The sequence below is a fragment of the Phoca vitulina genome, unplaced genomic scaffold (assembly GCF_004348235.1).
Source record: "Phoca vitulina isolate PV1807 unplaced genomic scaffold, GSC_HSeal_1.0 scaffold24, whole genome shotgun sequence".
NCBI classification, from domain to species: domain Eukaryota; kingdom Metazoa; phylum Chordata; class Mammalia; order Carnivora; family Phocidae; genus Phoca; species Phoca vitulina.
In genome coordinates this window covers 17172852-17194635 of record NW_022589727.1, presented here as the reverse complement: position 1 = coordinate 17194635, position 21784 = coordinate 17172852, and the positions used below count along the sequence as shown (strand labels likewise).

General features: G+C 41.5%; 1 protein-coding gene across 4 annotated transcripts in view; it reads right to left on the bottom strand.

Annotated features, from left to right (window-relative positions):
• ZNF521 (zinc finger protein 521) overlaps positions 1-21784 on the bottom strand; it is a 271861-nt gene that overhangs the window by 6731 nt on the left and 243346 nt on the right. For all 4 annotated transcript variants that reach the window (XM_032421453.1, XM_032421450.1, XM_032421451.1 and 1 more), the window contains one exon: positions 19679-19794. In XM_032421453.1, coding sequence (XP_032277344.1) covers positions 19679-19794 — 116 coding nt within the window. The remainder of the gene's footprint in view (positions 1-19678; positions 19795-21784) is intronic.

The window sequence follows — 21784 nt, the reverse complement described above, 5'->3', positions numbered from 1 at the left end:
AAGGCGTTCTCAAGGACAGCATTAAACTGACTTTTGTAGCAATCTGCAACAGCTTTTTGGCTCAGAGCTTTTAGTACTAAATCTCTGGTTTGAATCAATACAAGTACTATATCTTCTACATTAATCAATACATTTGGTTCAATACATGTTCAATTAAATTATACTTTCTAATCAAGATTTTTACATTTCCACCCTCTCTCTTTTTCACCCCCAACTTCTTTTGCTAGTGAAATAGTTTTAAAAGTGTATACAGCTAATGATGACAGGACACGGGTTATTTCCCCCACACTCTAGAGAAAAACTATGGCAAGGGGCGGCCTTTAAGCCTCTTAATGAGGTTAACGGGATGCGAATGTAATAAATGAACATTTTCAAAGTCCCCACAACTACAAAAGTACTCTGAGTTTTAAATTAATTAAAAGCCAATTGCTACAGCTCTAGAAGTACCATTAGTAATGTTCTAAAAATTACACTGAAGACCCAAATCATCCAAAAGTACCAATCAGACCCCATTTTGCCACCCAAAGTTTCCTCTGTCCACAATCCACACACTTCCTGGTGGGAGAAATTTGGGGGAATTGTGTTTTCGTGGGCCTTATGTGGTAACCAGCAGGAACACGTACGTGGGTACGTGCATCTTTGTAAGACCTGTTATATTTTAATGAATATTCTTTAAAAGATAGATATGTAATATTTCCCAAAGTGCCTTGGGAATCTAAAAAACATACTCATGGCCATTTTCATAGCCAGGGAAGTCGACTCGTAATTTTTACTTTGGTAGAATTTACTAAAATGGAGTTCTACTCTTTTGTTTTGACATAGCAGGGGCATTTCAGAAACTGTCATGATATGCTCTTGCCTCTCTCTCCATAATGCCATGAATGTTGCACTTATGATCATGTTTGCACTGACAGAATTTCCCTTTTATTTTTTCATATGGTAGTACTATCGCCATGAACTTCCAGAGACACTGATGCATTTTCTTTTGACATTTAACACCTCACATGGGCTTGGCCTGACATCTCGAAGCATTTTCCGGATGACACCAAGTTATATTAAAGCAAAAGGTGAAACAGTGTCATCAGAAGTGACCAGAAAAATACAACATGTTAACGATAGGAAAGGACCATTAGGTTATTTTGTTTGTCCCCTTGCTGGAACAGTTTTATAAAGTTTACACTCCAGGCTAATTTTCAATGGTTCTGGCAATGAAGTTTCCATCACATTTCCCATAGGAAATGATTTCACATCCTAATAAATTTCACTGAAGGACATTTCTGTTATTGTTGTTGTTCTTTGGACATTCATGCTAAATAAGCCTAGCAAAGGATGGTCTGAGATAATCTTGAAGCACGTGGACATTGGCATGTTCATGAGTTTATGTTCAGAAGTCTTGACCATATATTTGTAGCATTAAGTTCTATCTCATCCGAAGCAACCCAAAAGACAATCCAGTAAGTCATTTCTTAGTCTTTATACACAATGTGTCACTCGGTTGCTTCGTTCTAGAGAGAAGCCTACAAATTAAATAGATTCTAGAAGGCCAGTGGGACTTGCCTTTCAACAGCCGACCGTGACACTATTGACCTATTGGGCTGGACAATTCTTTGCCAGGTAGGGGGAGGGCGTCCCCTGCACCGTAGGGTATTCAGCAGCATCTCTGGCCTCTATCAAAAACAGGCCACTTGTGGCAACCATTAATGTCTCTAGACATTGCCACGTACTCCCTAGTGGGAAAAAAAAAATCACCCCCAATTGAGGACCACTGCTTTACAGTGTTTTGAAAACACATTGAGCTTGCTGTGCCATGCTTGAGTATGCTTCATCTTCAGTCCAACAGGTTATCTCCTCCACCAAATTTAAAAACAAACAAACAAAGAAGATAGCAAAAGGGATGCATATACTGTGTGGAACTATATCACATGGCATTAAAATATAGTCAGTGGTGAGAATGGGTGATTGTTGAGAAATCATGGAAAGGATATATAATATCCTTTGAGATATACAATAAATGGTATTGCATGTATGAACAATTGAGAGTTTCCAGAAAATGTCCACTCGTTCACAACTTACCATCCACGTACCATCAGTGAACAAAGGCCGTACATTTTCACAACAATTAATCAATGTGCTGCTTTAGGAATATTTGCGATCTAACAAAGGATAAATATTAAACTCTGGAAGTTAATATTTAAGGCATGGATAGTTGAACTATCTACTTTAGACAGACTGCAGAGCCATCATTCTTAATTTGCTGGTCTAGATTTAAGAGCAGGAGTCAATTATACCTGTGAGTCATGAATGCATCAGAGAACCAAAGACATGTTTTCAGAGCTGGGAGGGTCCTAGCAGCATCTGTTCCGATATCTCATTTTATAGACGAGGAAATTAAGACCCAGAGAGTGTAAGCCAACTTTCAAGCTCTTATATCTCCTCCAGTGGCTCAGCTGGCTTTGGGCATGAAACAATTGCTGAGCGGCACCGGTTGATGTGTTCTAATCCCCGGGTTGGACTGGCAGCAAAGATGGTGGACGCTCACCGTCATGGCACTCACCAGTAATGGGGAGGACAGGGTGCTACGGGCCATAGACAAGGGACACCTCACCTCTTGTGAGAGAGGAGTCATACTTGCCTGGTGCTGGAGTGTGGAGGAGGAGGTTAGAAGGGAATGAGGGGCTCCAGAGGGAGAGTAAGCAGGAGTCAGGCTGAGAGTCCGGGGGTGCAGACTGTCTGGGACTGGAAGTCATCGGTGGGGCTGGAGATCCTTCAGACTGGGCAGGGAAGTGGGGAGCCACTTCAAAAAGAACCTATTTTCATAACAGGTCCTCTTTCTCACAACGTCAAACCAAACTGGCAAAGCCTATGGTGGTCACCAATGTTGCAAGAATACCTGCCTAATTCACTTAGCCTTAGTCTAATATGTCTTCAGAAGCCCAAGCAAAGACTAATTTTTAAAGTAATGCCATGTCCAAATTGCTAATGTAGAACAATTTCTAGAATTTTGACAAACATCAAAGAGAAATAAAACAAGCCACTCTGGTCCACCAGTTTCAAAAGGACACTACTGCTGATGGGTCATATGTGGGAAATATTCACATGGTCATAATTCCATTTTTCATTGAGAGCTTAACAACGATAGTGAAATTTCAGTTGCTAGCTGACCCCTATCTGTTTCGCATACCGGCCAGGCTTAAACATTTCCCATTTTGGAACTGACAATAGCATGCAATATCTACTATGTTAAGAAAAAAAAAAAAGTGCCAAATTGGAAGTATAGGCTAAAAGGAGCACGATGGCCACTGGGAAATATATTAAAAGTCTAAGGTTTATTTTTGAAAGAAAACCGTGAACTACTTGCTTACATGCAAGGAGCCAAAAGAAAATTTAAATCAAAGTATACAAAGCCAGCAAAAGTAAAAGAGAGGCTGGAGCCAAAAGATGCCGTTCAGATTCTAGAAGCGCAGGATCCCGGCGTATTATGGGACAGAAGGCTTTGATAGGCAATACAGTCTAATAAGATATTCAGGGATTAAGTCAGTGTTTCACGGACAGATGTGTCCATGTGCCAGTTGTTGCTAAGCTTTAATTTTTCCCCTTGCAATGTTTAATTTATCACACTGGCGCTTTCTGAGCTAGAACATCTGTAAACAAGGTTAAGAATGACCTCTTTCCAATTTTACATCCGTGAACAGTACCCCTTCTTCGTGCTCTAATTTTAGATACCTTAAAGATAAATAAATCTGTGGGAGGAAGAAAAAAGAAGGCTTGTCTGACACTGTAATGTGTTCATCTTGGGCGAATACAAATTTCCTCTCGGCCTGGCTCTTGATGCACACAACTGACTTGCTGCGCAAGCCGTAGTCAGGCATCCCCTTCCCAAACGCAATTAAACAAACTTCTGCTAAATATTTAACAGCCTCGTGTAGTAATTAGCAGCAAATAATGGGAGCTTAAATTGATAATTGCTCAGAAATGTCCTCTTGCCAACATTACAAGTTTCCCGCTCCTCCCTTTTCTCTTAGATTTTGAATCCCAGAAGATTTTTTTTTAAAGGACTCAGTTACTGAGATTACCCATGGTGACATTACTTGGCCCATGATCTTGCAGTCAAGTTGGGCTGTTTTGCTGTCAGCTGCAAGATTCAACCCGCATTACTTATTTTACCTCTGTGTTTGAAATCCATTGCAATTTAAAGTTATGTACCTGAAAGCTGCTGGAACAGGGCATTGATTTAAAAACTGAGTGGCAGGCTTAGGATTTAAACTCTGGTCCACTGGATTCAAAAGGTCATCTGATTAGAATGAGAGAGGCACAAGGCTTGTAATTTATATTCAAAGGGTAACCTTTGTAGGGAGAAGGAGGGAGCAAGGACTCTTTCTGCTTTTCCATTCCATATGGACAAGGATTCCCTTCAACCAAATTCCAATAATTATGAAAAATAGTTTATTGAACTTCGAAAAAAGCAAAAGAAATGCCACTTCCTTGTAGTGTATTACTTCCTTTATTAAAAACACTGCCACACTCTCTAGAAGGTAAACTCATAATAAGAGTAAGTCAAACATGTTATAAATCATTAAAAATAACAGAAAAAAAAGTCTTTCCCCATCATAAGCAACCAAATGCTTGTCTACCAGGGGATTTGCTTCAGTAGACAGAAATACAAAGGATATAACTGTGAAAGGACGATGTTTGACTTGCATCATTTACGTAATTAAACTGCGGAAGTTGTGTGTGTGTGTGTGCGTACACATACGCACATCCACGCCTGAGCCGGATGTTGGCCCGAGCATGTGCTGTGCAGAGGGGGAAAAGTTACATACGCATGTGCGTTCTACAGGTAAAGTCCTTGCTGTTGGCCTGTGATCTTTCTGTCTTTCACTGCCCCAAGTAGCCCTTGTTTTAAATTCTGAGAAAGTCCTTTTAACGTGCAAATATTTCACAAACCCAATTCTATTCGGGTGTCTCTGACTTAAAAAAAAAGAAATACACAACTCTGGTTTGGAGAGAGGAGAAATAATTTCACAGTCAAGGTGGGTGCTTGTTCTCTTGCTTGTTTGTTCCTCTCCTTTTCCCCCTGCATGTTTTTGTGTACTGTAGAAAGGTTCCAGTCCCCTCCCTTTAATCAGCTCCCAGCCCCTCACCCCCTGCAATCACCGCTGGTCCTTAGCCAGTTCACACAGGCACCAAGAGAGGAAATCAGGAATGCTTCAGGGTTATCTCTTCTCCTACACTGAACCTTGTCAGGTCTTTGGGGTAGATCTGTGTTTTCTCTTCCCTCATCCACTCTTGTCTCAGGATCTTTCGGGTCTTACAATGGCAGCGCTGTCCCCCGCTTTCCACCCAGCCAAGAAGAGCCTCTTTGTGATTCTGAAACTCCCACCTTAAACTCCCAGTCTCCTCCCACTTCCTGGGCACCTTTTCTGACATGGCTTTCCAGGTCTCTGTGGGACAGTTTTCTCACCTCTCATGGCACACAGAGCTCCTAGAAAGACGGCCCTTTAATTCCCCCGCACAAAGATGTGCTGTAACTATGGTGAGAGTAATCTATAACCCTCACATCCTTATATAATTTGCTACTCCAAGTTAATTTTAATTCATTACAATAAAGCAATATAATTTAAAAAATAACTCTTTAAAGTGAAGTATTTAACATGATCCTGGAAGAAAGGCCGCTTTGACTAACAGAGGGCCAGGCAGCAGGCATGGTGCACACTCATGCAAATTCAAAGGTGAGCTGTAAACAAGTACACACACACAGCAACACCACCACGCATAAAGGGCCTGGCAACGGGAGGCCTCATTCTAATCAGTCCTCAAAGGAACCTGCCATACAGAAGTGGCACTTATTCTAATTTAAAGCCCTCATGCTTGCTTCAGTGTTGCAAAATTTATAAAAGAATAACTTCATTAAGCCGCCTGGCACTTCAAACACAAATGCAAACCAGCCACAACACAGAAGGGGCTGGACAAGAGGAAGAGAGAGATTCCCAGAGAGTTGTTAACTCGGATATTCAAATGAAGTCTGCATTTGGGCAATTCTCTTCCCGATGACGGGGTTTGACATGCAACTTTCCTTCATCAAGGAATTCTGCTCTTTACTTCTATCCTGAGGCCTGTTGCTGCTAGCAATCTGCTCAATCACACTAAACATCATTCAGAGGGCTCCAGCAAGCCACGTCCCATGCAGAAATACGTCTGGCAGGACCTAAGTGAACACTATTCAGTGTTCCTTTCCTGGTCTGCAGAGAGGAGATTGATTCTGAATACCCACTATTATAGTTTCCATTTACCGGGTATAGATTTCAGACTCAGAATTCTAAGTTGAAACACTCATGTAAAAAAAAATCCGCCCCCCCCCCTTAACTTGGGTCTTTAAGAAAGTAAGCAAGAGTAAGGGCCAAGTGGAAACCATCTGCTTGACCCATGCACAGCACTGAAGAAAAGTTAGTGTCACATCCTAAAACACACACTTCTAAGGAAAATTCTTTGTCTCCCCTGAATCAAAGAAATGCTACAGTAAAATAACTTCAGGCTAGATTTCTAAGCGACAATGCAGTTTGTGTCAGACACACATCATTTCATGCTCACTGTCAGCATGTTTCTCCAAATCTTTTTTTTTTTTTTTTTGGATGCAATGCAAAGACAAATCTAGAAACCTGTTGAAAAACTGCAAGCCTCTGAGGAAGTGTGTGTCACCCACAAGTTGTACTACACACTGCCATCTAGAGAGATCCCAGTAATGAATGAGCCCTTTCCTGTTCAGGGTTTCTCAATACCCAAGTCCAAATTTGGGCAGAGATTCTGCTTCAAAGAGAATAAGCGTAAGCATTCCAAACTCTCGAAAATGGTCATCCGTGGATGGAGAAGAGGTAATGACCTTAGGGTGAAATCGCTTCAGGTGAATCTCTCCAAAGGCGCACAACAGAAGACGCTTAGCCCAGCTGTCTGTCAGAGCTGTCGCTCAGAGGAGAGCTGCTATAGGATACTCACGCCAGGCTGACGAGAGGACAGACCGACACGAGAGATGTGAGCATTCAAGTTATCACCCAAAACAACAACAAAAAGGCAGTGTGATGTGATTCGTATTGTTCCTAGGACAAACAAATGCTGAAATTAATTCTCTACATCTTTATAAATATGTTTTTATAGTGCTGAAGGCTCTTTTACTTTCACATAATGCCATAGAGCGGTGTAGGTAAGTTTCTATTATTTTTCTTCTCCATGAATAAAATAGGGCTAATCAGATGGAATGAATGAGCTAATTCAATTACATTGTGCAATAAAATATGGATTATTGATCTTGTGGAGTTGGCAATGCATGAGGCAAATTCAAGTGAATGAAACCCGAAGATCCGAGTTTGACTATTTTTATACATGCTTCAATCTACTAGGACTGTTCCCACTTTGGCAACACCAGCGAAAGAAAACAACACCAACTAATTAAACCCAGGGCTTCAAAAGGGGACAGATGAAGGGTCAACTCAGAGGGCTAGCGTGGAAGCCCGAGAAGGCCCCCTTAGCAGGGGAGAGATCTTTTGGTAGACTCCTACAACAGAGGGAGGGAGGAGACACGGACAGTCACTCCCGGCCTGTCTGCGGCGTGGTAAGCGAAAAACTTATTTGGGAGACTGAAATTTACTTCATAGGCATCTTGCTACAAATCCAATCTGGTCCCATCATCAGAACGAATGTATTGTTGTGGCTTTGCGCTTGTGAGGCGGAACTTGTCTGAAATACAGCGCCAGACTGTTCTAGCAGAATCCTTTGGTCTTTTATCTCTTAAAAAAAAAAAAAAAGCAATAATCAACCCTGGTTAGGAAGAAAGCAGCTCTGAGTATGAGGGTCACGTGAAACAGAAGGCCTATGCAGCAAACACTAAAGGGAGAAAAGAAGGTGAGCTCTGATATTCGTGTATATTTACACACCTCAGTTCTGCCTTCCCGTTTCCCCTTATAAATCTGCCCCCAGATACTGTGGCATGCTGATTGCGTTTGTGCTCCGCCACGAAGTGCACACCAGACTGTCTCCTGTATTCCTTAGAAACTTCTCCCTGCTCCTCCCTGCAGAGCTAGGCCTTTTCCTCCTTTGGACCAGCTCCCCATCCTCACTACCTTTCCGCGGGCCACCGCCAAGGGCCACCCCCCGGCCCCACGGCAACACAAACATACGATCTTTCCTCCCCTAATTTTTTTCTAAGAGTCGAAATGGGTTCTGTGTTTTGGTAGGTGTCCCTCCAAAGCACAGGCAAGCGGACGTGTGGCCTGTTTTCGGAAAAGACTTCGACAAAGGGGAGGAATCAGAGATGCTAAACAATGCTGCGCAAAGTTGCAGGCTGCTAGGCTACAGTCCAGAAAATGAATCCAATTTTTCATTCTGTCATTATAAATATTTCATTGCAAATGGTACTGATTTTCTGCAACTGTGGTTAAGCAAAGGGCCTCTGTGTGAATATTTAAGAAAAAAAAAAAGGAGGAAGACAACGAAGAAGAAGGAGGGGGAATGAAAGGTTAGCAACCAATTAATTTCTTACTTTAAATGTAAAAGATTCTGGGAGAAATTCAACAGTGATGTAGTGTGTGACTCAAAGAAGAAGAAGAAAAAAAACATTTACTCTGCTCTTCTTCTGACAGTTTCTCATAAAATATCTGCAGCCCATCTATCTTTTAGTACTCCAGGCTCCTCTGGAGAGCAGAAAATGGTGGTTTAAAGCTCACTTCAGTGCCAGTCTGCGGGAGATTGCTTTCCACAGGACCCCCGCTGATGGAGGCCTAGGGGAAGAGGCCCAGGAGTTATTCAATCAGCCCGAGACTCTGGGGCGGCTGGGGGTCCTTTGAGGGCTGATTATAAAGCTGCCCTCCTGTTGCCTGCCTCGGAACAGAATGAAATGAGCAGCCTCTTGCTGAGCAGATTCTGCAAGAAGGAATTTCACCTGTCATGGAGTTTGTCAGAATTTCAGGATTTATCTTGGTGCAAAATTAATAAAATACCAACCAGGATTTCAGGCTGACTACTCAGCTGTGTCATCTCAAAGTGATCTTTCACCCAGGAAAACCTGGACAGTGAGCACAGCCATTCTTGCCCTACTTTCCCTTTGGAGGGGGAGCGAGGCGATGTAATACCACCCAGACATCAGGATGAGATTTTTGAACCAATTACACACAAGGCTGAATTACGTGTGGGTGCTACTGTCTTAATGTGTGACCTCTCACCTCGCCGCTGTGGTTCTAAAGCCTCTTTGGAATAAGCCCAAGTCTGAAGCATAAAAAGGCCATTTCTGCAGTTTATAACACAGTAGGTCCCCTATGGCATCACATCTGTTAAATGCATACACTGGTATTTCAGGACTGAATTTGATTTATCTTTTAAAAAAGAGTACTAACAACAGACTGTGTTAAGAGCACAGATTGTGAAACATTACAGATTAATCTTGGGGCGGCCGGGAACGAGGAGGCACGGTTTCATCGTTTGTGTGAACACGCATGCTCTCGTGTCCCGTCATCCTCGGGGCTCCCTGTGGGGGTGTGGGTGTGGGGTGTGGTGGGGGGAGGGCCCCGGAGGGGATGGGGCAGGCAGGGGACAAACCTGTCTGCCTGCTCAGGGGCTCCGGGCTGTAGCCAGTTTGGGCATTTGGCATCTCTGCCCATTCCGCTGCAGAAGGTGGCTCGTACCACACAAACCACCAGAGCCACCGCAAGTGGGGTTCTGCGAAGGTCAGGGTTTGATCATTTTGAGCTGAGGCCTGCAGAGCCCTGGGGCAATTAGCTTTGGTCCTCAGGGTGGGTGGCATCCCATCACAGATGGGGCAGGGTGTGGGGACTGGCTTGGCGCTCACGCCACCGGCTGGCCTGAGCCACTGGACAGAGGGCACAAACATTTCTCAGATTTGACTCTGGACTCTGGACTCAGGTTCGGAACAGGCATATCTCCAATCGCAACATCCACCTTGTCTTGCATCCCTGGCCCCCACCACGCTCAGACCATGGGTGCCTCTTACTAATTGGTGGTTGGCAGCACATCTCCAGCTCGCAGAGTCTGCCACTGGTTTAAGGCAATTGCTGCCTCCCTGTCCATTTTCCGATGGACATTTTCTAAACGAGACATTAAACAACACTGTAATGCGTTCCTTCCAACTCTTCTCCTAGTTAAATGGCAGTCCCGTTTCGGAGAGCCACCTTTACGAAGCAGTAGTGGCCTGATAATATTAATACCAAGAGATCTCAGGAAAGAGTGAGAAAGGGAGAGGGAAAGCTTGCAAGTGAAGGCACAGATGGTGGGCGGGGACGCAGGGTGCTCAGCAGGCTTCAGTGGAGATGCATTAACTCCACAGAGGGATGAGGGCTGCCCACCAGTACCATCATGAATTATAACTGAGTATGGGAGTGAGGTCTTAGTGCCTGGCTCACAGCAAATAGACTGTTCTATTTTCCTGCCCAATCACCTTTCACCCTTAGAAACTCAAAGCACAGCAAAGCACACTGCTGATATTTAATGGTATCCCCGTAGCCTTTTATGTGTCTAGAAGGCGCACAAACTTAGCAGATGTGCCCAGTGGTGTAAGTCAGATAATTATAAAATTAAGTTTTGGCAATGTCAAAAAGGAAACCTTTTACGGGCGATTGGGGTTTCCAGTGAGAGGTAGTCTTCTGTCAGCTGGGGGGACCGAATCAAAGCAGGAGGGGCCGCGAAAGATAGATGCCTGCCTCCCAGCCACGCTGGGTACCAGGGAAGAGCCTCCCTTTTGCGCACTTTTCTCCTCCTCTTACGGGAAGGCAGTTCCTGCCCAGTTGGTTAGTTCTCCCACTCGCTCATTCAATGAAGTTATCAATGAAGGAGGCCTGTTATTTTAGGCAGTTTAAAATTTCACCGCTTTTAAAGGACTCGTTTACCCTGCCTTTCACTCCCGCTTAAAGCCTTGGAGTTGCTGTTCTAAATGACAGCACCGCGAGCGAGTACTGCTTTTAAGCACTATTCATCTCGCCCGCCACATCTCGGGCTTTTACAGAACACTGCTTTCTCTCCAATAAGGGGAACTTACTCTTTCATAGCTGCAGGGCAGAGCCTGTTCCGAGCTGTAGATTCGCTGCAAATATAACAATAAAGGATACAAATGTGAATTCCTCTTAAAATACATGCTTGACTCTGAAGCTGCCTTGCCTTAGCAAACTCGATCAAGAGCAGCCTACCAATCTTTCTCCAAATGCACAGCAACAGCTCATTTCACGCGGCTGTCCGATGGATCGCCACATCGATGGATCAGAAGGCGCTGGAATGAATTCTTTGCTCATTTCAGGGGATTTATAGTTGAAGTCCATGATTACCATCTCTCTTTCTCTAATTGTCACAACAGTTGGATATGGAGGTGGTGTTTTCCAATAGCCGGGTAAAAGTTGGTAAACACAAAGGGTCTATTCTTGGCATTTTATCTCTGCTAACGTGAGGAAGCTGATCCATGTGCGGAGCAAACGTCTAAAATAGGAACATATGTGGGAGTTTAACGTGCCTCTCTGGACTGCAGAATGTTCTAGAAATTGGGATTTCCAGATCTCTCCAAAGGATCTGAGTACAAACGTGGTGAGACAGAGCTCTGTCTTTACAGGACAGTCATGCCCGCAGTTTCTCGTTCCCTAAAGGAGGCAGATCTTCTGGCACCGTGGCAGCAGGCTGTCTTGGCGACATAGAAGGTGGTGGGGCCAGCTAGAGACCAGCCAAAGCAGAATGTGGCAGAGGTGATGAACACTTCCAGGGGGTGGGGAGGGAGGGGGCTGTGAGGGGGCTGTGGAACTGGCCACAGTGCTCTTCAGTACACCCTAGCTGGATGCTCCATAAAGTCGCACTGATGGCAGTTCGGAGATGGCCATCTGTCGTCAACTCTGGGCCAGACAAAAAAATAATGTAATGGCAGATCGCTAACAACAGGGCTGTTGGAGGAGGGAATGAGTCCTAGAACGAGGAGGTGGTGCTCCATCTTTTAATAGCGAAAACCAGCCATCGATATGAACATCAAGAAATTAATGGATGGAGAATTTTAAAAAACCGAGCTGGGGTGTTGTAGAAACAATTCAGATGTAAATAAAGTGGTTTTAGCTTATTGCAATCACCTCTGCTGCCCTTCCTTCAGTCATATTAACCACTTGGTTCTTGAAAATTTGACTAGCAGGACACATGGTGAAGCAGTGAGGGCCAAATTTAGTAAAAGGTGAGCCCACGTTGTGCCTCCAAGCATGCACACGCAGATTAGGCATTTATTGGTACAAAACGGGTAATTGAAAATGCATTTACTCATTTAGTCCAAATGAGTTCATTGTGACAATCATGCTTATCTATCTTTCTGGATGCTTGCTTAATTTCTAGATGCAGTCTTAGAAAAAAGCAAAATAAAGCTACCTCATCTTTAGATGCACTGTGAATGTTATAAAATTTTAAACTCCCTTCTTTACTCAAGAAAAACCTTAGCTTTGTGCTACTGCATAGATGCTGGGGGGGGGGGGTAAAGGGGGAGAAAGAGAGAGAGGATGAGTGAATGAAAAACAGTCAAACTGAGGTTAGCCATGTTCTATTTCTTTGTCCTATATGATTAACTTTCTGCCTTCAATGGTAAGGCCAATCAATCCTGATTGAATTATCCAATATTAATAGCTGAAAGTGATCAAAAGTAATGGTGAAAACATAGCACCAATCAATAAATCAATGCAAATGATTCAGTTCCTGGAGATTCGATCAAATAAAAGAGATAGATCAATTTAACCACTGAGCAAATTAAGTGGAAGTTGGTAGAGCACCAATTTACTTCAAAAGCCCCGCAGGCCCACAAAGCAGAGAAATGAGGTGGTGGAGAGAGGGACCAGTTCCAGACCCACATGCTCACTTGACACAATTTATACTCCTGAGATCCCTGAGGCTATGTGATGTGTTTAGGGGCTGCGATTTCAGCCCCAAGAGCAAGAGATACAGAGGTACGAAGGATTGGAGGAAATGGAGAGCCCAGGTACTGCGAAACATAAACCACCCAGGAAGAGGCAGGAAGTACGCCCCCCACACTGTGCTCCCAGACCATCGCTACGGAACCCAGCGATGGCAGGCCCAGACAGGGCAATCTGGGGTTCCAATCTGGGGTCCCCCAAGGAAGACCACATGATAAGAGGCAAAGCAGGACAGGGTTTTTGAGTCTTACAATTGGAGTGCGGATAATGAAAGAAATTTCAAACTCCATTAGAAATAAAAATAAAATAAAATAAGATAATTGAAAAATACACAAAAGTTGTGAGGAGTATCAGAAGCAAAATAGTTTAAGGGCACTTCTAGCTTTAAAGGAACACTTTTCCATTCCTCAAGTTTACAAAAGATCGGCCTGACTCAGAGAAAAACATGACAGCAAACCAAAACAAACCTTTCCCCAACTCACCCCCAGATCCCACCTTGTCTTTGATGGAGGGGCAAGATAAAGCTTTTTATTTTGGTCACCTGTCCTTAATTTAGGGTGTGTGGAGAGAAGGGGCAGGTTGTTTTGAAATACATTTCTGAAAGCAAATATAAATGTTTTGTTTTATGGTTATATGCTAGAAAGAAAAAAGGAAAGAAAAAAGCCCAAGACTCTTTAATCCCTTGAAAAAGATGAATGTTTAAAAATAAGAATTTTAACCTGGATACCAATTAACATGAAACCATGTCAAGGTATGATTAATTGGTAAATTATTCCAGTAGAACTAGAGCAGAGGGCTAAGGAAAATTCTGACGTGTCTGAGATAGAGATTTCATTTCTGAGTAATGATGACTCTTGATTTTGTTTATTTAGGTCAGCACTAGGGAGCAGGGAGAGGGTCAGGGAGCCAGTGTTCACCCCATGCCTGTTTTGCTCTACACTCTGCACTGAGTGCTCAGCATGAGCTCCTCCGCTGCCCTCTGTCACCAGGATCCTGGGAGTTAGGCAGGAGGCCTTGTTGTCTCCCACATGCCCGTTTTACAGATGGCAACACTGAAGCACACAGTTGATAGCTTGTAAGTGGCAGTGACCAAAATCAAACTCTGGTGAGGCTTCTCTGCAACTGACGCCCTTTCCCTTGTACTAAGCTGCCTATAGAGAATTGAAAGCAAATTAAAACAAATGAAAAAACCCATAGAAACTATTTTTTTAAACTACTAACTGAGACTTTATGGGTTGGCTAACTCTCCCATAACCACAGATATCAGAAACACATCCATCCTTCAGAACTGGCTTGAATGCATCCCACATGATGTCTTTCTTGAGTCTCCCAGCTGGAGAGTAAGCATCTTCTCTTGGAATACTTATAACAGTTTATTACATATTAGCTCATAGAATGGCTAATGATATGCATGTCTTATCTTTTCTGGTAGACTAAATATGATCTATTTCTAATTATTTTTGATATGTCATAGAGTGATTGGGATCATGGTCAATTTAAAATGATGAAGTTATATTTTTATAAGTATTTTAATTAATAAATATATTTCCTTAATTAATAATGGCACGGGGACAATAGAAGTAAATAGCGTAGCACTTGTGATTTTGACTATTAACAAGGACTCCTAAATGTCTCATCATGTATTAGTTAATAACTGGAGACAGAAATTGTATTAAATTTATTAAAAGGCTAGTTGAGGGAAGGAGCTAAGTTAGCCGCTCACCCAGTGACCGGCTCAGCAGCGACATTTCCACGCTGTATTGTCTTATAGGGCCCATCCTACGCGCACTGCTTCCTTTTTCTTTCAGAAGTACGATCATAAGACCCGAGCACCAGTTAAGCTGTGGTGTGAAAAAGATGCATCAAGATCATGTGATTTGGTGGGAAAGTGATTTGAGAAAAGAAAAACAGCTGAGGAGACAATTGCCTATTTAAGCGGAAGTGATATCCGAAAGAAAATCATGGCGTATCCTTCGGAATGTCAGATGATTATTGCATTTTGAGTGCGGAAAACACTGCATTCACGAGCTAATGAAGGGAAGGGCTGCGTATCACAATAAGCTTTGATTCAAAAGGAATTCAAATACCAGAATCTCAGAGCCTGAAGTTCACGGAGGCCAATCCCCCCTCTCCCTCCTGCTGGAATTCCCTCTATGTTCATTACATTTGTAACATGGTGCCTGACGGAACTTTCTATGGAGACACATCAGCAGAGGATGATTAGATCACTGCCTTTGAATTGTAGCTTTTCTAGAGGCACCAACTAAACAGTAATTACTATATTGAAAGGAAGTGGCCTACTGAGCAGTATTTTTAACAAACACACTACTTGCTCACACCTGTATAAACCACTTTGGATACAAATGTGCTTTGTGGGATGTTATTCTTGGACCACACCATTCACCTCTCGAAGCAGCTTCCCCAAGTTCGGCAGAAAAAGTTTTGAGGTCTATTAGGAAAACATGTGAAACATTCAACATAGTCACTTGCTTTTAAAATAACAAAATATTCATTTAGTTCAAATAATGCACTTTGATTCCAAAGCACATCTTCCCTACCAGCATGCTAGGTGGACATATGTTAGAATTCCTTGCACAAATGAGGGGAAACTCTACCAAAAGAAAAAGACTATGTCTTGCCAATAATTACACACTATCTATCTCTAAACTGGAATTTAGAACTTTTGGTCAGAAAGGGTTAGGGGTCACGTGAAGAACATAGCTTCCACACTGGCAAAAGGTGTGTCCTAGATTGAGTATTCCATAGAAACAGAGGTTTTGTCTTGTTTAATTCTAAAAGGAGTTGGGGTCTGTGATGTCCAAAAGATGACGTCTGAGTCCTTGGTCTCCTGAAGATGGACAAGTAACATAATGAGGAATTATCTGAGTTCAGACTGGTATTGTAGGCAATAGCAATGAAAATAACATACACAGTCATGTGTGTGTGTTGGGTATATAATTTTATACCCAACAAAGCACTTCTAGTCACAAAAAAATGCTTTCACATTTTCAGCTGGGCATAAGCAGTGAACGAAATGTAAATTACTTATGGTCATGAAATCATTTGTGCGCCATTAAAAGATACACCATCATTGCATTATGAGGTGATTTTGAAATGCTCATTCCAGATTTACCCTAGTATTCTCACCCTGATAGAAGAGTCAAATAAACTATATGCTTTCAGGGGCACCTGGGTGGTTCAGGGGTGCCTGGGTGGCTCAGTTGGTTAAGCATCTGCCTTCAGCTCGGGTTATGATCCCAGGGTCCTGGGATGGAGCCCTGTGTCAGGCTCCCTGCTCAGTGGGGAGTCTGCTTCTCCCTCTCCCTCTGCCTCCCACCTCTCCACCTCGCTCATACTCTCTCTCTCTCAAATAAATAAATAAAATCTTAAAAAAAAAAAGCTATATGCTTTCAATCTCTAATAGGATTTCAGTTCTTGAACATTTAGTTTTATAATCTCTTACGAAAAGTCCTCCTTTCTGAACTTCAGTGGCATAAAAAAGTAGATGAATATGAGTTCAAGTGGTATGTATAATGTGTATCAATTTTAAAATTTGCATTTATTTTCCAAACCAAAGCACGAACCAAAGTGGGCTGATAAAATGGCTTCATTTTTCATTTTTCTACTCTTATGATTTTGGTTACCAATTTAATTTTCTACTGTTACCTTAACTTCAGTTGATTTCCCCCCCTCATTCTAGAAATTAACAAAACTATTATGGTTTTTGTACACTTATCATACCCACTTTTTATGTAGGAAATAAAAGAAATCAGTCTTTAAAAATTACATTAATTCCATCCTCTGAGCACAGGTATAAAGGTAATTTGGGTAATGAAAGCAAATGTATAGGACTGTGAACCCCTGAGGGTAAAGCATAAAAATCGAAACACTCTCAAAACTGGAAAAAGTAAAGTTAACTCTGATCCATTTTTCTTAATGTATTGAAACAAAAGCCACAATCGCTTCTCGGCCTTTTGGCTAAGATCAAGTGAAACCAAAAGCCACTGCTACTACTGGGGATTTTAGAAAATAGACCTACATAGATATGCCAATGACTGTGGTATTCACTTTCTAAAAATTATCACATACTAACTATAAAAACTGTTCTTATCTAAGGGATGATGCATGTACTGAGCTTGAGTATTCATATCAAGACCAAAAATGTAGGGCACTTGGGTGGCTTAGTTGGTTGAATGTCCAACTCTTGATTTTGGCTCAGGGTCGTGAGATCGAGCCCTGCATCTGGCTCTGCACTCAGCAGGGAGTCTGCTTGAGATTCTCTCTCTCCCTGTCCCTCTGCTCTCCCCCCCCCCCCCAAAAAGACCAAATATGCATGATTCTGAGTTATGGGATTAGAAAAGGAGTGCTCACAGCTTTGGATTATGGACTAAGTCTTATTGTGGCCAGATCACAATTTGAATGAATGAATCAAGAATGATTTGAGACATGTTTGACCTTCTAAGATCTTAAAGAGTCAGAATGAGTTGTGTTTTGTATTGTATCTTATAAACCAACAGTCCTCAAAGTGTGGCTCAGGGACCTCTGGGGTCTCCTAGATCCTCTCAGGGGGTCTGTTATGTCAAGATTATTTTCATAATAGCATTAAGACATTATTTGCCCTTTACACTCTCATTATCTCATGAATGCACAGCGGAATTTTCTAGAGGCTACTTGACAAGTGATGACATCATCTCTCTGATAGCCCGTAGAATCGTATGTGTGTATATTCTTGTGTTTAAAACATCTTTCAATTTTGATTTCTAATATGGAAATATCAATGGATAATAACCCACATAAATCAAAGCCCTTTGTGGTCATCAATCATTTTAAGTGTAAAGGCATCCTGAGATCAAAGAGTTTGAAAACCACAGGTCTATACTAATTGTAGAAAAGAATGAATTCTGTACATTCCATGAAACCCTAAAATACACTGTAAAAGAAACCTGGAGTCCTGAAGGATGTGTTTAACTGCTTAGTTTTGTCTGTACTACCATGGACTACAGGCTACTATGGCCGTAGTGTTGGGTTCTTTTAATGAAAGACACTGAAGTCTTACCACCAGGTTAGCTGTATTAGAAATCTACTAATACAGTATAAAAGTGCAATTTTGTTGCAAATTTTTTTCAAGAACATTAGATAGAAGTCAGTCTCTATAGAATCTCTACAACTTTGATTTTAACCTATTATTAATTCTGTTCCACAGTTTACATGCTAATTAAGTATCACTAGGTGTATTGGCCATATCCTTTACAGACTCATAAAAACCCAAATGACTTATCTTTTGATACATATTGTAATAAGAATATATTTTCAAACAGAAATTTAGTTTATATTAAGAAGATATACTTTTCGACAATAGTCTAACTTGGTCAATCTTCTATATTCAATTCCCAAACTGATGTGACAGAGTAGAAATCTATTTAGAAGTGATAAAAAGTAAGACAGCAACTTTAATTTCAGTCCACTGACACAATTGTGACAATGAAATGGGCTCACCCATTCTTTCAAATATCTTTTATTTCACCTCCTTAATTTGCTATTTGTTTACTTATAGAATGATAACAGATAATAAACTGTAAATTCCTCATTTTGACACATAATTCACATAAATCTGGCTTCCCCAGAGCCCAAGGAGGTACAAAGCTGTCCCAGGGTCCACAGTGTAAGATGAGAAACTAAGGAGTGGGTGGGGCTCTGAGTTCCTGCTTCATCCAGATCTGGTTGAAGCGATTCGATGCAAAAAATAACTACTCCTTTCCCCCTTTTTGGGCTAAATGACTTTATTGTTAATGATAATGCTCATAATAATAAAATAAGTTTGTGTTCGAATCCATTCTCCTCTAAGGGCTCCAACAAAATTTAGCAAAAACATGTTAGTCATATAATTTCATTAGAAAAATGAGGATAAGTATTATGCCCATTTTTCAGATGAAGTAACAGAAAAAACAAAACAAGAGTTATTTTCCATTCACAATAAGTAACATTTCTAGGGTAGCATCCAGGTCTCTTACCCATATTTTAACTACTGGTCTATTGCCAAGAGTAATAAAACCAACCAAAATTTGTATTGTATTTTCTGGTTTGTACCTTATTCAGACCTAGTCACTTCATTTTTACCTAACAGCAACCCCATAAGCATTACACTTGTCTGTCATTTCTTCGTATCTGAGGTTCAGAGACATTAGGGACCCGTGCAAAGTCACATATCTAGCAAGTGGACACTCAAGGCTAAACCTAATGTCTTTGGGTGCCAACATTTTAACTAGGAGGCTGTTAGTAATAATTGTTCTAGTCCATTAAGTGGAAGAAACATACTAGACAAGAGTAGAGCTTCTTTCTTCTCTTCCCTTCTCCCTTCCAATTTTGAGCCCCTCAGGACAACAATAACTTGGACATCCATCCACAGCTTGGAGTCCAGTGGGAACAGAACATGAATAAAACAGGATTGGGGAGAATGGGCCATGACAGCGAGGTGAATGATCCCACAGTCCAATAAAGCTGACCCCTAAGCCTATCACACTGGGTCAGAAGGTCCAATTACAGGTCTGTTCCAGTTCTTTTTATGACTGACAGCAGCCAGAGGCAAAATTACTTTGGTGTCTGTTAATCCAGCCTCTAATTTTCCCTTTGCCCCAATACACACAGAGCATCCTGGTGGCCCAGGGTGAGTGATACTGTGAATCCAGATTTAAAGTGCCCTTGTTGCCTAGAAGAAGAGCAACTGAGTTCAGTCCCGGTTCTCCTCATGGGGACATTACCTGCAGCTCTGTTTGGAAGAAAAACTTCTGCGGACATTGTGTGCAGTCATAGATCTTGTCTTCTTGTCCATGGGCAGAGAAAATATGCTGCTGCAACTTGTTTGCTTGAACAAACACTGAAATGATAAAAGGATGGTGAACTTTGGGTTATTTTCTTCCTGCAATGCCCTCAGTTGATGACTCCCCGTGAAGAGCCCCAGACTGAGCAACCTCAGTGGCACACCTTCTGGGTGTGACCACTGCCAGGCACTGGGGAGGGCTGAGTCACACTTGCTCGTGGTTGGGTCGCTGGCTTTTGTGAAAGTGCACTCTACCAAGTGCCTAATTCAACCCAAACAGCTCCAAAGTAAAGGTTTATCGAGGCCCCGCTCCCTATAAATCTTTTAAAAATAAAGCTGAAAATTGTCAAATGCACAGCACTGTCTGAACAGAAATGACTCTTATTTCTCAGCAACCCACAGGTTAAGAAATCATAGATGCCAAAACCCTGTTTATTGGATTTGCCTAAAGTTACAGCTAGCAAACAGTTCTCTATTTGAATGTGTTAATGCTAAAAATTATATCCCACAGCTACTCTGGGGCACTGTCTATAAATGTGAAACAGAACTGCAGGTAAATTCTCTTTGGATACTTTAAGATCAACTCAGCCTACACACTGAATGCAAGGGTTTCAATAATATAAACATGTTCAATTTTAATGACTACAAAACAAGGCCCTAAGACTGTGTAACAGTTTACCTAGGAGACATACTATTAATAATTAAATTGTATATGCCAGAGGCAGTGTTTGGGTTGGCAGAACTGACTTCTGATGGATGCCTGGTGCACTGTGACCTAAAAAAGTTTGCATCTACAATATTAATCTGTATAGGCAGGGAAAGGATTTATTAAAGATGTTGGCATTTGACTTTGACTCCACTCTAATCATTAAAATTATTCTAATTGCCCGCCAACCTAAAATATTAGAATATTGTTCTTGTGAGTCATACATTTTAATCACATTTCTCATTACCTTAAAAAACTACTCAGATTTCTTCTCTCCCACCTAACACACTTTATACTGGAAGTTTTTTTTTTTTTTTAATTGTTATTTCTAAAATTACTTCAAGGTACACTAAAACAATTCAGGTCTGTCCGCACAGAAAATGCAGACTGCTCATGTTTAATGCATTTTTGTCTCTTACCTACATCAACAAAAAGAAATGGGGTTTTTATACAGATTTGCAACTGATCTCCATATAACTTAGCACATTTTATGAGGTTTCTGGCTACAACATCAAATAACTATTTTATTAGGGGTCTTAATCATGAGGAGATCTATGACCCAGTCTTCCTGATGAAGACTTATTATGAGCTTTTATAAAGAACTCAGACTCCTGACTCATGGTATCTTAAGATAAATACTATGTTATGGTAAAAATATAACAATATATATTTTTATCTTAACTACGGAGAACTGCTGGTTACCAGAGGGGAGGAGGGTGGGGGGATGGGTATAATAGGGGATGGGGATTAAGAAGGGCACTTGTTGTGATGAGCACTGGGTGATGTACGGAAGTGTTGAATCACTATATTGTACACCTGAAACTAATAAATCACTGTATATTAACTACCTGGAATTAAAGTAAAAACTTAAAAAAATAAACAAAAGAATTTTAAAAAGCAAGCCTTCCCCCCACCCTAAACCCAATGCATATTTTTAAATACAAATTGAAAGTATAAAAAAAAAGAACAGTTCCACGAGGGGTGGCTGATGAAATTACTGAACAAGAATGAGCCTCACAGGCAAATGTTGAAGACAGAGCCATCACGACACTCAAGTTCTACTTGTGGTAACTGGGCAATGAACATGGCCCCTCTCCTATTTTGTTACAGGATAGAAATCTATAGGCTGAACACAGAGAAGGTTAATAATCAATGTCTGGAATCTCGCTGTGCAAAGAAGCCAGTTTTCAGAGAAGGATATATTTTTGTTTTGTTTTGCTTTTTTTTTTTTTTTTTTAGACAAATAAGAAGGAAACATAGCCTTGAGGGGCTTGACCATCAAGTTCAAGACACATGCAAAATGATCACAAAGGATTTTCCAAAATAACTTCCTCACTGTTG